At 39.2% G+C, this 15359-nt stretch overlaps 1 protein-coding gene across 5 annotated transcripts in view; it reads left to right on the top strand.

Annotated features, from left to right (window-relative positions):
- The window catches only part of RAB3B (RAB3B, member RAS oncogene family), a 55083-nt gene that overhangs the window by 3088 nt on the left and 36636 nt on the right, over positions 1-15359 (top strand). For 2 of the 5 annotated variants that reach the window (XM_026034134.1, XM_026034150.1), the window contains exon 2: positions 8498-8725. In XM_026034134.1, coding sequence (XP_025889919.1) covers positions 8498-8725 — 228 coding nt within the window. Of the gene's footprint in view, positions 1-2788; positions 2868-7092; positions 7277-8497; positions 8726-15359 lie in introns of those variants that run through there. The other 3 variants (XM_026034125.1, XM_026034117.1, XM_026034142.1) reach the window with 3 other exon arrangements.

The raw sequence follows: 15359 nt of genomic DNA, 5'->3' as shown, positions 1-15359 counted from the left end.
TACACTGGGAGGATGTGGAGCTGGATTGTGTTAGAAGTCCTCCGTTAGAAAGGGAGGATTTTATACAGCTAAGTCTTTTTATCTCCTATATTTGTCAACAAGCATTAAATTAAGTGGTAATAAAATGGCCACAATGAAATTGCTCAGAAACAAGATTGAAGATGTAGAAACTTTTATTTCCTTCCATTTTTGCCATTGCAAAAATAATGGAACTATGCCTTTCTTCCTGTAAGTTTTGTCATGGTCCTAAAATGCAGTGTAAGGATGTTGTCTATTTAGGCAGGAAATGGGAGGCAAGGTTCCAGACATGGGAAGATCGATTTGATTCAAGGAAATCTTTCTAACAACAATCCTAGTTTGCTGCTTGCCAAAATGTGAGGTCAGAGAGCTGATGGAAGGTGGTGATATCCACAGATTCTTGACTTCTTTTCTTCTGTGTCCGGCAAATTGTAAGGATGCTCTTTAAAGTCTCTACTCCCAAATCTGGAAGGATAATATAAATAACACCACTCATTTTTAGAGGTTTTTATCCCGAAACTGTCCTCTATATATTGGGGTCACATGTAACATGTGAATTCTGGAGCAAATTCACTCCAGAGTCTAAATACTAAGACTTCTGGACTCTTTAATAAATTTTAATTCTGGATAGAAAAAATCAACTTCAATTTTCCATGTCAGTATGAGATTTTTTTTCTCTGATTTTTAAATTACACACACACACACAAACACACACACACACACACAGATTCCCTTTTGTTTTTGCTCTTTGCTGTCGACTTATTTTTGCTCTCTATCGAACAGTTAATCTTTTGGGATGAAGCTTCAAAAACAAGCTTGCTGAAATGGTGGGCACTGCTGAGGTGGGAGTCAGAGATTGTCACAAAAATCAACGAACCGTTTCAGAGAACAGGGTTGTGAAGACACCGAGAAATGTAATCAGAATGGAAAATTCTGGTGGATTGAGAACTGGCTGGATGGCAGAGCTCAGAGGGTGGTAATAAATGGGGGAGTCCAACTGGAGGCCTGTGGCCGGTGGTGTCCCACATGGATCTGTACTGGGCCCAGTGCTGTTCAACCTGATCATCCATGACTTGGACGAGGGCGCAGAGGGCACCTTGAGCAAGTTTGCAGATGAGACCAAGCTGGGTGGAGTGGCCAACGCTCCAGAGGACTGTGCTGCCATTCAGAGGGACCTGGACAAGCTAAAAAGTTAGGCAGAGAGGAACCACATGAGGGTCAGTAAGGACAAGTGCAGGGTCCTGCACCTGGGGAGGAGTAACCCCAGGCACCAGGACAGATTAGGGGTTGACCTGCTGGAGAGCAGCTCTGCAGAGAGGGACCTGGGAGTCCTGGCTGACACCAGGTTAACCGTGGGCCAGCAGTGCCCTCGTGGCCAAGAAGGCCAATGGGATCCTGGCTGCATCAGGAGGATGTTGCCAGCAGGTCAAGGGAGGTGATTCTGCCCCTCTACTCAGCTCTGGTGAGGCCACACCTGGAGTATTGGGGGCAGTTCTGGTCTCCCCAGTATAAGAGGGATGTGGAGCTTCTAGAGAAGGTCCAGCGCAGAGCAACAAAGATGATTAAGGGATTGGAGCATCTGTCTTATTAGGAAAGACTAAGCAAGCTGGGCCTGTTTAGCTGAGAGAAGATTGAGAGGGGATCTGATCAATATGTGGGGCACGTAGGGAGTATGGGGCCAAACTCCTCTCAGAGGTGGCCAGTGACAGGACTATGGGTAAGGGGTACAAGCTGAAATACAGGAAGTTCCATCTGGATGTGAGGAAGAGCTTCTTTCCTGTGAGAGTGCTAGAGCCCTGGCACAGGCTCCTCAGGCAAGTTGTGGAGTCTCCTTCTCTGCAAATTTTCAAAACTCTCCTGGATGCGACTGGGTGCCCCGTGCTCTGGGTGTCCCTGCTGGAGCAGGGGGGGGTTGGACTAGGTGATGTCTAGAGGTTCCTTCCAACTGTAACCATTCTGTGAAAAACGTGGAGTAGTTTGTGCAAGAGCATAGTAAGGTGATGATCTGTTGTGTAGATTGTGAGAGGGTTTGGTCCAAATTCTGGCCGAGGGCAGGTAGCTACAGCTTATTATTAATATAAGGTCTAAATTTTCCCAGGTGTTTCAGCAGGCTTCATAAGGCCATGTAGTGCAAGTTGGGATAACAAAACAACTGTTTGCCCCTTTTTTTTTACTGGAGAGGAAAAAGCACTGGGGCAAAGTAGCCTTTATATTATATTAGCTGCGAAGAAGACTAAATGCTGTTATATTTTTCTGCTCTAAATCTAGAATAACTATTACTTCAAGGCAGTCATTTTTGTATGGATGTTCTGCAAGGGGAACTGCAGCCATTTACATGTCCTGTTGTAACTGGCTTTTGCAGCACAGTAACTGAGTAGACTTTGACCCAGGCTTTGTGCAAAACAAAAATACGTACAGATACACTTCAGCTGCTCCTTGGTACCATTTGCTTTGCTGGCTCTCTTCAGGAAATGTGTAATGATTCCTTCCTGACGTTGTGTTCACTTCTAGAATTTATCTGCAACTTAAACATTAGATTAATCTGCATAATCTCTGATGGCTCCAGGTACCAATGTTAACTTAGTATCTGTCAGTAACTCAAGCAGCATTTCTATTCTTGTTTCATACTATGGGGCTTTCTCTAGTGAAGCATGTTCAGGCCCTTGCATGTTTCCACAATCTAACCTGTCTGCTCATTAGTCCCCTATGTAATATTCTCATTATCCTTCATTATCATAAACATTGTAATCCTTTTGCTTCTACATCACAGGTTCAACAGTGTGGCCACTCTTGATTCATATACTCACAGCAAAGCCTCCATCTGTCTCATGGATTATAGATCTAAATTGGTAACTATCTTTGTAATACTTAATAGCAGTTAAGTTAGTTGTTTGTAATGTATTTTCTGCTTCTGCTAAATCTTTCTTGTAGTTCTAGCACTTGTTTAAGTCTCCTTAAGGTCATGGATGCATTTCCTTTATGAGCTTTATTCTTAGGGCACCATACAATGGCTGTTAAAAAAAAAAAAATCTATTACTTGATAGCAATCTGATTCAAGATTTAATTTAATTCCTGGGGAAGGGGAAGAAAAAAAAAGAAATATTTTTTTCAGATGACGGAGCACATAAAGGAGACGATTTTATAACAAGGAAGTACCCTGAATGTGTTGTTTGTGAACTAGACTACTTTTTTGATATAGGTGCACTTCTTAATATTTTGTATGAGGAGAATAAAGACAGCATTAACTCTTTTGAAAATAAGTTATGCTTGAGTGAATAATATCTCTCGTGGATTACTGCTAAGTGATAAATATTAGAGATGAAAGGAGTCTTTTGGTTTAGCTCCCCTTTTCCTACCTTCTTTCATACTGCCTAATTTACAGGGTAGTTCCCGTAGTCTTTTCTCTTCTCCAGAAGCATCTATGATGCTCCTGCTACGTTTCCAGAAGAGCTTGGGCAGGTCAATGATCTTTGACTTTAGGACTGTTTTTTCTTACTTCTGCCTTTACTGAGCCACATTATTTCTGTTTTTATGAAGTGATTGTATCTAATCTCCTGTCTTCCTTCCACATTCATTAGTAACTTATGGATATCCAGGAGTCTAAAAGGTGTGGCTGCACCCTTCTCTTGTTGCCTGTATTATCACTATTTTCCTTTAAACTGATGGTAATATATTCATATTCTGTGTTTATGTTTTTATTTATTTTTCTGTTATCTGACTTTAATACCTGGAACATCAACATATCAAAATAGTAAAATGGAAGTATGAAAAGGAAACTTTGACTGTGCAACACAGGACTGGTTCCTAGCCATGACAGCATAGTCAGACAGCAAAATAGCATGTTAGACAAACAGTGGAGGTTCAATTGCTCAAGATATGTAAAGCTAGACTGGAGCTAATCTGAACTAGCATGCTGTCATAAGAGCTTTGAGCCTTAGAAATAGGTAATGGTAGTTTCATCTCTAGTTTCTGTTCCGTCTAACAAAAGAAAATCACATGTACTAGCAGATAATGGTGAAACAATTAAAATCAACCAATCAGGTTTTAATTGCAGCTGGTATAAAACACGGTAAAGTTCAGTTCGTGTTTTAAAAATAAAGCAATAAAAATATTGAAACTTACTTTTAAAATACATAGAATTCGTAACATAGAGAACACATGGATTCAGTGCAAATATTTCTTTATGTATAGTTTTAAGTTCCATCAGCATTGACTGCCTTTCCCTGTTGACTGAAGTGACTAAGAGTGGTCAGGAGGACCCTTTGCCAAAGGTAATTTGGACTCCTTCCTTGCTATATTGTGAGAGATAGTGGGTCATGAAAACACCCATGTCTGTCAACAAGGATGTGTGTGGCTGTTAGAGGAGGCTCAACTTCCCAGCTAATACTGCAGTTTTTATTTTTTGTTGTCTATTGCTAATTGTTGTCGATTGCCAATGACTGCAAATCAATAGTTGTTTTTCTGGAGGTGAGTGCATGGCAAGATACACCAGTTGATTTCTACCCGCTTCTTCCAACAGAATCGGTTTAGACAGTTCATGTATTGTTTTTCATAGGAGTTGGCTGTAGGCACTAAATATTGAAGAGCTGGGGTAAAAGTTAACCAACATTACTGATTTGTAAGAGCAGTAATATTTGAATGATTCATGTTACCCTACAAAACTATTTGGTTCTTCACCAGTGATAGGCACAAATGTAAAGAATGAGGCTGAGTGGATGTATTTAATTGAGCAATCTGAGCATTTGTTTGCAGTGGAGGCTGGTTTTCTCTGAAGGTGTCTTAGGGCAACTGGCTGCTGCCTAAACTGCATTAGACTGAAGTAGAAAATTAAGGCTGGAGAGGCATCTTGATTGAAGAATGCATTCTTGGGGGTCTAAAAAGCTCTAAGTGAAGATTTGTATTGATATTGGAGCATTTATAGGGTGGTTCTTTTGTGTGGATTCTCTAATAAAAGACGAGCTTCCACTGCAGACTTTTTTTTTCCCCTCAAAATGTATTTTTTAGCTATGCAACAGCCTCTTCTCACAAAACTTGAAGCAAATGGATATGTTTGAGACTCTGATTCCATTTCTAAAGCATATAGGGAAATTAAGTTGTCCATATCAGCTTTTACCTACAGAGAAATAGGCTACTCAGGCAAACAACCAAAAGATGCAAGGGTTCATACTACAGATTTCTTGATGATTTTCTTACTGGCAACTTCTTGTGTGCGCTATTTTTTTTTTGTGATGAAGTTAAATATTGTAGAGGAATTTGCTCGAGGACTATTTCAAAACAGTCAAAACAGAAACCATTGCAGGCTTCTTGCTTGCATTCTTTGGACAAGGTTGCAGTCTGATGTTTTCTCCACTTCTCTTTCCTGCTCAGTGCAGGATGCCCGCAGGAGGGGTGGTTACATGGACATTTTTCTCAGAAGCTCAGTGACTGCCATCCCTTCCCACCCTTTGGTCCGCTCATCTTTGCTTCCTTGAGCGGAGAACAGAACCAACTTAAGGAAAAAAATAACCCTGAAAACTAGGAAAAATTATTAGGAGGAATTATTTTTAGCAGGAATCAGATCACTGTGCAGTTACTAGCATTGGCATAAGCAGGGAACAGGGATGGGACAACAAGTGGGTGAGCAAAGGTAAGGATGAGAAGAGGAGATGGGTCTGCTCATTCTTTGCTTGAAGCTGCAAGCACGTATGCTCAGGCAGCCTTGTGAACCCTTCCAGGCTAAATGCTCATGGAGCACAACTTCACCAGTTATCTGCAGTCATTAGTACGACTATCCCTCCAGTTCTACTCTACTAACTGGAGGAGGGAGAGGGAAAAGACAAATTTAAGCAAGGAGATGCAATTTGCCTTTGAAAATTTTGTTCTCTGAGCCTGCCTCTAATAATTCAGTGAACTGAACTGCAGCATCTTCTGTGTAGCACGGTCGCGAGCCCGCAGCAGCGACTGTTGTGCTTCTATGACAACAGCACCACTTTCTGTCCAACTGTCATTTGATCTTATTTTCTACATTATGCTTCTAACAAAGCTGCTCTAGCTGGTCACATTCTGTAATTGCTTTTTTAATTGAGATGTGAAAGTAGCATTTGTAGCCAGGTACATTTTGGATGATAGCGATGAGGGGGTTAATGGAGGCAGCAGTGTTTCAGTTAAAAGGTTCTCTTGGAGTATTTGAGTGCGTTCCATGAGGGTAGCTGAAAAAAAAAAAGATAATGATTAGTGGGATACTTCTTCTTTAAAGGTCTACCTGTACATCTTCAAATGACCAGGTTTCAAGTGATAAGGGCATGTCACTCTTCAAGCCTCTGAGAAGTAAAGAATTTTTTTCCATATTAGCAACTGCACGTGTGGGTTGGCACTTGTGGAAATCACGTGTGGGTGTGAGGAAGATAAATTACTCAAATATAGAATAAGTCTCTCTCTTCCAGTTTGGTGATGCTACAAATCAGCTAATCATTTGGATTTATTATTTTTGCAGCTGAGTGTTCTATTTGAAACTGGCAGTGTATGCATTTCCCTGAGCATGTGTGTTTAAGTCACTTGGTGTTGAATTCTTTATTTTAAAAATTTCTATTAAGAACCACAAGATATGAATAAAGATATTTTGTCTGATACACTGGTCAGAAGAAAAATTGTACTTGAGCTTTTTGTAGTGCTTACCAAGGACCTTAGTCTTATTTAATAGCAATTGAAGTTAAATTCTGATAGATACTGGTCTTTACTGTATCCTGTAGAACCTCATTTGTAGGAAGATATTACTGCATTCAGTGGAGCTGTTGAGTCCTGAGCTATTGATATTAATGTGCAGTATATGAACGAACTTTTTGTTGCACTAGGCCTTGTCTGTGTGAGAAAACTGCTTGTATTTAACCAGAGCTAAACAGTCGTACATGTTTTACTGAAGTCTAAACAGAGATGGTTTTAGTTTGTTTCCCATCTCTTGGGAACTTAGGTTAAAATGATATCCCATTTCAAGTCAGTTTTGAACAGAATATTATTTTATAGACATTTAACTACATATGTTTTCAAAACTTTTGGTTTTTGACTTTTTGCATTTTGTTCTTTTTTTCCCCTGTCCAGCAAGTGAGTGAAGTCCACGTTTGGATGAGACTTGATTAAAAAAGGAAAGTATTCAGGCAAATGCTCAGAGTAGATGGGAATTTTGTTCCCAAAGATACCTGTGAGTCCAAGTTGAAGGAAATATTAACTTTGGATGCTGGGGGAGAAAAAGACTTCAGCATCCTTCCAGCCTCTGACATAGCAGGTGAATAACACATATCCTAGTTTGGTGGGAGAGGTGCTACTGCTGTTAGGAGCTGTTGCCCTAGTTGAGAGTTGTTGCCCTAGTTGACTTTGGGAGCCCAGGGCAAGTCATTTGCCTTGGGCCAGGCTTTGAAAGGAACTTTAAAGATGAAAAGCTGGCATATCTGTTACAAGGTAAATTCTTCCAAGCTTCCCTTTGCTCCTCTTTGTGATAAATCCAGTCTGTACCACAGCAGAAGGCAACTACACAAATACAGATGAAAAGACACTGGCCTTTTCCCATCAAGTGTCTGAGCTGTGTATGTTAAAGCAGATGGGTTGCTTGATGAGCTCCGACTGACTCAGTATTTCAGATTCCCTGATTGCTTTTTGGTTTCCAAAGTCGCTTGTGGGTCACCAGAGAAGGAGGGATCTTTGAGGCTGCATCATTTTTGTTTTGTTTGCTTTTGTTTTTACCCATTGTCCTCAACTCTCACCTTTGCCAGCAACCAGAAGAGTTAATCCATCCCTTCCAAATGCTCCTTGCAGCCCTACAGAGCCATCATGTTATATGGATATGCAGTTTATTTTAGCCATGGTCCTGACAGTAGATAAATGTTGGATGGATTCCAAGTTGTTAACTGAAGTTCCCTTTGCCCACTGATGTTTTTGTCTCATTCTATGGCTAAGTTTTTTCTGTTTTTTTTTCTTTTTTTTTTTTTTTAAAGGAAGAGCTTTTGTAAGAATAGAATCATACTGGTGCATGAGATAGTAATGCAGATTTCCTTTTATAACTATTAAAAGGGATTACTTAGTTTGACCTGCCTCAGTGATCACTTACTACACTGTGTAATATCGTGCAAGGTCAAAGATTTTGAGTTTTGGTTGCAGTACTGAAATTTATCACAGCAACAGCGCTGGCATCCTGCCGTTGGAGTAAAGAATGTTTTCCCACTAATATATGAACCATTAGCAGTAGCCATCTGTTATTCCTTTAAAAACAAAGCAATGTAACAGGTGCATTTGTTGGGTTTGAAAAATCTTACCAGTGCAAAGGAATAACAGAAATTAAAAGTCAGACCTTACAAAGAGGATTTCAAGGTGCATTCCTCTTTCTTGTGTAGATGTAATGGTTATGTTGTTAGAAAGTGGAGAGAGAAGCTAAACTTAGGATGTGCAGTTAAGGAAAACAAGACTAACTGCTCTTAACTTTGCTTTGTTTTAATGTTTTTCATTTTCTTAGATGGCTTCAGTAACAGATGCCAGATACAGGCAGAAAGATACTTCAGATCAAAATTTTGATTACATGTTCAAACTCCTGATCATTGGCAACAGCAGTGTGGGTAAAACGTCCTTCCTCTTCAGATACGCAGATGACACGTTTACACCAGCCTTTGTTAGCACAGTAGGAATTGACTTCAAAGTGAAAACCGTTTATAGGAATGACAAGCGAGTGAAACTGCAGATTTGGGTGAGTACCAACATTTTCCCCAAAAATGCCTTATTTTAAACCTAACAGAGGTTTGATGGTAAATACGACCTCTTTGGAAATAGATTGTGGGTTAGTATAGATTTATGTGGCTCCTGTGGCTGAACTTGTACAGGTAAGCTGAAGGGTCCCTTTGCTCAAAAACCCACCTTGGGACTTTCTCAAACTTGAAGTTACAGCATCCAAGGCCAGCAAAACAAACACGCAAACATGAATCAACGTCTCCTGAAGTGCAGAGTGGAAGACCAAAGACAAGCAATTTGGTGAATAGCTTGTGATGTTTGCTTATTTTTGTGAATAACAAATGATTTCTTTCATGACAAATGTTGACAAATTACTTAAATTGCCTTTGTCCTATGGAGCTGATCTTGGTAGTGCATGACCCTCTGTGTCCCAGTGAATTATTAAACATTTTAAAAAGCTAGGCTAAGATTGCCTTATTTTGAAGTACCAAAAAGCCTCAGCTGAATTCCTGAGCAAAGTTTTCTTCTGTTTTGCAGAAAGATCTCAGATAATGGTGACAGAGCCCTGGAACAGGCTGCCCAGGGAGGTTGTGGAGTCTCCTTCTCTGGAGGTCTTCAAAACCGGCCTGGATGCCACTCTGTGCCACGTGCTCTGGGTGTCCCTGCTTGAGTAAGGGGGTTGGACTAGATGATCTCTAGAGCTCCCTTCCAACCTTAACTATTCTGTGATAACAGAGATCAGACTGTCATTCTCTTAAACAACTTCTAGGAGGTAATTCTATAGCACAGAATGTCTGTCTATTAATGGTTTCTCCCACAGGTCAGGTTGGGTATTGGAGGTAAGTTGGAACTGCACAGCATTTCACCCAACACTTGCCCCAGCCAAGAGCACAGTCTTCTAACTGATCCATATGCAGCAGATTTAGAATTAATCTTTAATTATCAGATCTCAGTGCAATAGTATAGTAATTACAACATTAATTCTCATTGTGACTGTCATGAATTTAGAGTAATAATCTAAAATGAGGATTTTTCCTCATTTTATATCATTTCTTTTTTCTTCTTATGTGGCTGGGTGCCAGATACAACAAATGAAATAATAAAAGATCCTCTTTGTTGCTAAATCCTGGTTTTGAAACTAGAACATGGCATGGAACTATTTACTTCCAGTAAGAGTTTGAGTTATGGAAATATTCAGACTTTAGGCCCACTAAGAAATTTAATGTCTTTCATCCTACATTTGATTTTGTTAACTTCAGAACATGAAATTCTCTAGTAAATTGTTTAAAAATAAGGCAGAAAGAACATGAAAGATGCATGCTTTTTATAAAGGTACTGGAATTAAAATTAATTGAGAGAGTTTTACATAAATCTGTTCTGAAGGGATTTTTGTTGTTGTTGTTAAAAAATTAAAAAAAACTTCCCATGAAAAGGGCTAGTTTGTCAGGGTAATTCTGCAGAGAGTACTAGCTGAAGTGTCTGTAATACTCCAGTATCAACAAGATTGATATGAACTTGTATTTTCAATACAAAGTTCATGTCAGTGCTTGACAGTTCCGGGGGTGACTTGTGCTCTTTATTTCTGTGCTCCTTGCCAGTATCCCTGATGTGCATCATGATTTAAGAACCTTAACAAAAGCTTTAAGTGTGGACATCTTAAAAAACAAAAAACAACAAAAGGCAAACATAAAGAAAAAGAAAAACACAGTATTTGGACTTGTTTATGTCCTACCTGTCAGAAGCCTAAACCTGTAATGTCAACGTAGCTTCAGGTTACATGCAGCAGTGGAGCTATTAACGTACCAAAGCTATGTGTAGGAAAGAAATTGTTTTTCTATCAACTTCTTTTCTAACTTTTAAAAATGATTTACAGTCTCGATTCTGGCTACCAATGGAATGCTTCAATTTCAGCTGAACCATATTCGGAGAAAGATATTTAAAAATAATAAGATGGGATTTAAATTTACAACATTTAATGAAAAATAGTGTATGTTGTGACTGACATTTAACAAAAGCAAAATAGACTGTTGTAATTATTTTTGCAAACCCAAGAAGTAAACAGTCACCTTTGAGAGTAGCTGGAAGAATATTTTTGTAAGCTGTTCTGTACCAGGTACCACAAGCATATTTTGGAGTACTGGAAACTTATTTTGCAGCGTGTTGCAAGTGTGCCTCCAGTAACCCTTTCTGCTTCCGTAAAAAGCAAAGCCCCACATAGACACAGAGAAATGGACTCACTAATTATTAGTTTGTCCTAGCAATAGGTGCTTGTAAATGGGAAGCAGTTGTTGGATTGAAAGAACTATAGGAAGGAACTTGTTACATTTCAATATCTATTGCTAGCAAAACCAGCATTGGAACTAGCTGCAGTGCAGTGGCACAGGTGGTGGCTGCTCTGCGGAACTCCTTCAGTGACAGACAAAATGGGTTACCTCACATGGAGGTAAAACCAGGAGAAAATCAAGTCTGAAAGGACCTGGTTTTAGGGTAGGATGCAGCTGAGAGGCATCAGGATAGAAGGCAGAGGGCAAGGGGTGCCTGCCAGGATGTGATTGCTCCTGTTGTCTGCTGCTGATAACGTGTTAACCTGCCAGTTCTCACGCAGGCCGCGGTTGCTGTGGGCATGGGGCTCCCTGCTTCCATTTGTCAAACCCTGTCACTTAACATTTAACAGTTTGCCTTTACTTGCAACTTTCCAGACATTTTTTTTTTTTAATTATGAGCATCTAAGATTCATATGAAGTCCTAACTGGATTGAGTTTAATATGATTTTTTTCATCCTAAGGGAGGAAGGAGAAGGTGCAAGTGTTTAAATTAACCACTTGAAAATTCTATATAAAATCCAGAAAGTAACACTGTTACTGTCCTGTAATGTTCCCTGCACCGCAGACTTGCATCTCTTTGAGCACATCCATGCTTACACAGCTCAGTTAAGTGTTTGCAGCTGTGGCTGATGAGAATTGGCACGCTGGAGGTTTTGTACAAATAACCTTCATACAAGTTTCAAAGGAGGAAAAAAAAAATCTCCCAAATGGTTACCACTGAACTTTCTGAATTGCAATGACTTTCTATGTCCACTTGCTTTGTCCTGTGTTGATAAGAGGACCAGAATATCTTCCTTTGATTGAAGTTATTTATTTAAGATTATTTAAGTTGATTTAAGTTTCTTTTTTAAGCAAAATAAAATTCATACCCCTTCAAGTTCTAGTCACCTGGCATGTAGACTCCTACTAGTGTGCTGATATATCAGTGAGTGTAGTAACCTGTCTGACCTGTCCTGCAGTTAGTATCTCTAGTAGAAGCTGATCAGTACTTTTAGGATAGAGAATTATTTATTTTTTTCCTATTGGGCTTGAAGGAGGCCTTTTTCTGAATCAGGATATGATAAGCTGTCAGATGTAATGATCAAGAACAGAGTGCTGCTCTGTTCAGTTTTGATGTAATCAAAACCTGTTTGCTCTGTTGACATTAAAGCCTCAAGCACCCAAATTGGTATTTATAATAAGATTCCTAACAGCTGTGCTAGGCACATAGCAGTCTGGGAAATGATCACTCACTTGAAAAGACTTGAAAAGAATGTCTTTTCTCTAGGGTTCAGGGGCATAGAGAAATAGGACATATCAAAGATATTCACAATGTTTTTAAGGAAAATGTAGTTCTGGCTAGAAAACAAAACAGTAAAGTGGTTCTGAGAGGGATTAAGTGAAATAATATTTTTGCTTTTTTAAATGCTCTTTATATTATCCTCTGTTAACATGCAGTGAATAGATTCTGGATTCTCCTTAATGTTGAATCTTCTAAGGCTTTTTTGTCTTGTTTAAGATTGATGGCTGCGTGTAAACTGAATAAATGACTTCTAGTGAGAAAGTTCATTTTGTAATTGGATGACATTTGGCATATATCCTTTATCCTTTAACATATTTTGTGTATACATATTAATACTATACAGACATTATAATGTCTGCATATATATAACTTAGAATTTTGTAGTACTGCTGTCTATAAAAAATTATTTTTAAAAGTACTTCCTTGTGGTAAAGTTATGAAGAGCTAATTTATAATCTCTCTCTCTGCATGTGTGGTATGCGTGTGGATTATTTCCTGATCAACAGTTTTGTATTCCCATAGTTGCTAATTACTGATCAGAAAGGAAAGCTATTATATTTTCAGCTAGATGTGTTTCCTTATTATGAATAAATCTCAAAGGTAATGTTTTAGTCTTAGCCAATGCATACAGGTACAATTCAATACAGTGTTTGGGTTGCCTAGCAGCTACTTAAGGCTACCTGGTCCACATCCAAATAGAAGAAGAACAAATCAGAAAAAGGGATTTTGATTTGAGATGAGAAGGATGCAAGTACAGTGTTTGTTGTTTGTTATGTTTTGTTTTCTCTTCCTGTGAGTATTTGCATGTCTCTTGGTGACGAGTAGTAATGGATACATACAGCTGATCTCCAGAGCGATGTTTTGGTAAGATCAAATACTGAGGGGTGAGTTCTGGGCCTTCTTGCAGGCCCCATCCCAGGTAATTCTGTGACCTCTTTGGATAACAGCACAGCCCGACTGATACAAAATCAGTGGTCAGCTCCACAGCCTTGTGTGCCAGAACACTTCACACATCACTCGCTACATGGTTCATGTGAGTAACCTTCAGAGGCCTGATGCAGGTTTCTTTTGTTCAAGCTAAAACATCAGGTAGAAGCAAGAGGAGGTTTTATTCCTCTCTAGACAGTTCCTCGAGAGAAACACAGCCCACCCTTTGCCAGTGTGGTGCATGCTGGAAAGGTGCAGGGTGTTGGGATCTGCAGTCTTTGTCATGTGTTTTATGTGCCCAGATTGTCCTGGGTTCTGGGCATCTCAGAATTAAAACTGTAATACTTCTTTAGATGTGTTTTATTTCCATTTTCCTCCATGAGAGGATGTCTTTTTGTTTCAGTTTTGCAGGTAGAAAGTTAAAGCTCTTAGTGTCTGTACTTTGGGGCATGCTGTCAAATTCATTGAAGGTTTAATGGGTCAGCTGGGTCCTCTAAAGTGACTGCATTTGAGCTTTTAACCCATCCCAGGTGTAAGATGACGTCTTCAACGAGGCTTTGTCTGGTTAAATGAAATAACTTTAAATATTTTTGTAGTTTTCTTTTTATTCTACATCTTATTCTGTAAGCACAGCTGGGAAGAAGGTGCAAAGCAACATCATTCTGTTTTTGTGGGAAGCGTCATGGCACTTATGCTGAGTGACAGCTGCCATTGACAAACTCAAAAGCCTGAATGAAAGCAGACCCCAAGCTGTAGTTGTCCAGAAGGCAAAAATGCAATGTTTTAAAGAGCTTTTTGTGTCAGTTGTCACCTCAATGACAGGATGCTACCGCGAAACTCACCTGATAAGGGAGGAGATTCAAATAAGTAATGCTGGAAAGTAAATTCATGTATTGATTTAAAGAAGGTAAGATTAGAACATCATGCTTAATTGTAAATTTTAATGTTAATTGCACACTTAACCAAAAGCTAATTATGCATTTCAGATGAGAGAGTCATTTATTCCCCTGGCATCCCATTCCCGTTATGTTTTTGATAAGTTCTTTATAAACAGTTGCTTTAAATCTGATTCTAAAAAAAAAAAAAAAAAGATATGAGTTCTGTAACTTAATAAATGGATGTAATGGTGATAGATCTCTTTAGATAGATCTAAAGATAGGTCTCATTCTGCTCAATAAATTTGTACTCTATTGTGAGATTTCTGATTGGATATCTAGACTGAAAACTGAAGTGGGCAAAATCATGACAGTGAAAAGAGCAGATGTATCCATGTGAGGGAGACCAGGATTACTTCCTTCTTCCTGCACTAAAGGTTTATTGGGTCCCAAAAATTACAGTCATTCAGGAGTGAGAGGCCATAAAGCCCTACTCTGATTAGATATTCTACACTATTTTCAAACTGGAAAGGAAGATGCAGTAGCAGTGTCTGTAACTCAATGCCAAAGTCTTGGTTGTAGCTCAAGTAATAATTCTTCTATTTTAGGAGGAACATTGTAGTCATGCAACTCTGACTGCTCTGTAGGATTAGATTTGCAAGAGCAATAAATGGGAGCAAAATAAAAAAGTATGTTTTAAAAGGAAAGAAGATGGACAATGGGAAATACTTTCAAAATAAGAAAAAATACCAACCACAATGCTACTTGTGGACAAACTTAGACGTAAATTTTGTCTACCTACTTGCCTAAATAGATAGACTTAGAATCTGACATGGAGGTGAGCCAGTGCGTAGTGAATATTTTACAGCTCATTCAGCCATTCTGTGTGAAATAAGTATGGCCTGAGAGGCTGTTAATGGCAGAAACAGAATTATTGTTTTATCCTTATTTATGCAGCATTATATGACATTGGCTTAAACTAAATTTAGTACTGCTTGCTATTGGAAGCAGTGGATTGCCACTCTCCCTTAGGCACACGTTTCTCTTCCCTTCTTTCACCTTTGCCAACAGCCAGGATTATTTGGTTGCAAGGTAGGCCATGCTTGCTAACTCATCTGACCAAACTTGATCCTTTTGCTGCAGGGTTAGTTCTTCAGGTTGGTATGACTCACACGCCTCCACATCTTCCCTAGCAGTGACTCAAAGTAAGGGAGAGAAGTGTGAAGTCAGGGTCGTGCAGGTTCT

This window comes from Nothoprocta perdicaria, unplaced genomic scaffold (genome assembly GCF_003342845.1).
Source record: "Nothoprocta perdicaria isolate Ctin4 unplaced genomic scaffold, notPer1 scaffold_0, whole genome shotgun sequence".
NCBI lineage: Eukaryota > Metazoa > Chordata > Aves > Tinamiformes > Tinamidae > Nothoprocta > Nothoprocta perdicaria.
The sequence above is the reverse complement of the archived record's forward strand: the minus strand, read 5'-3'. Positions and strand labels throughout refer to the sequence as shown.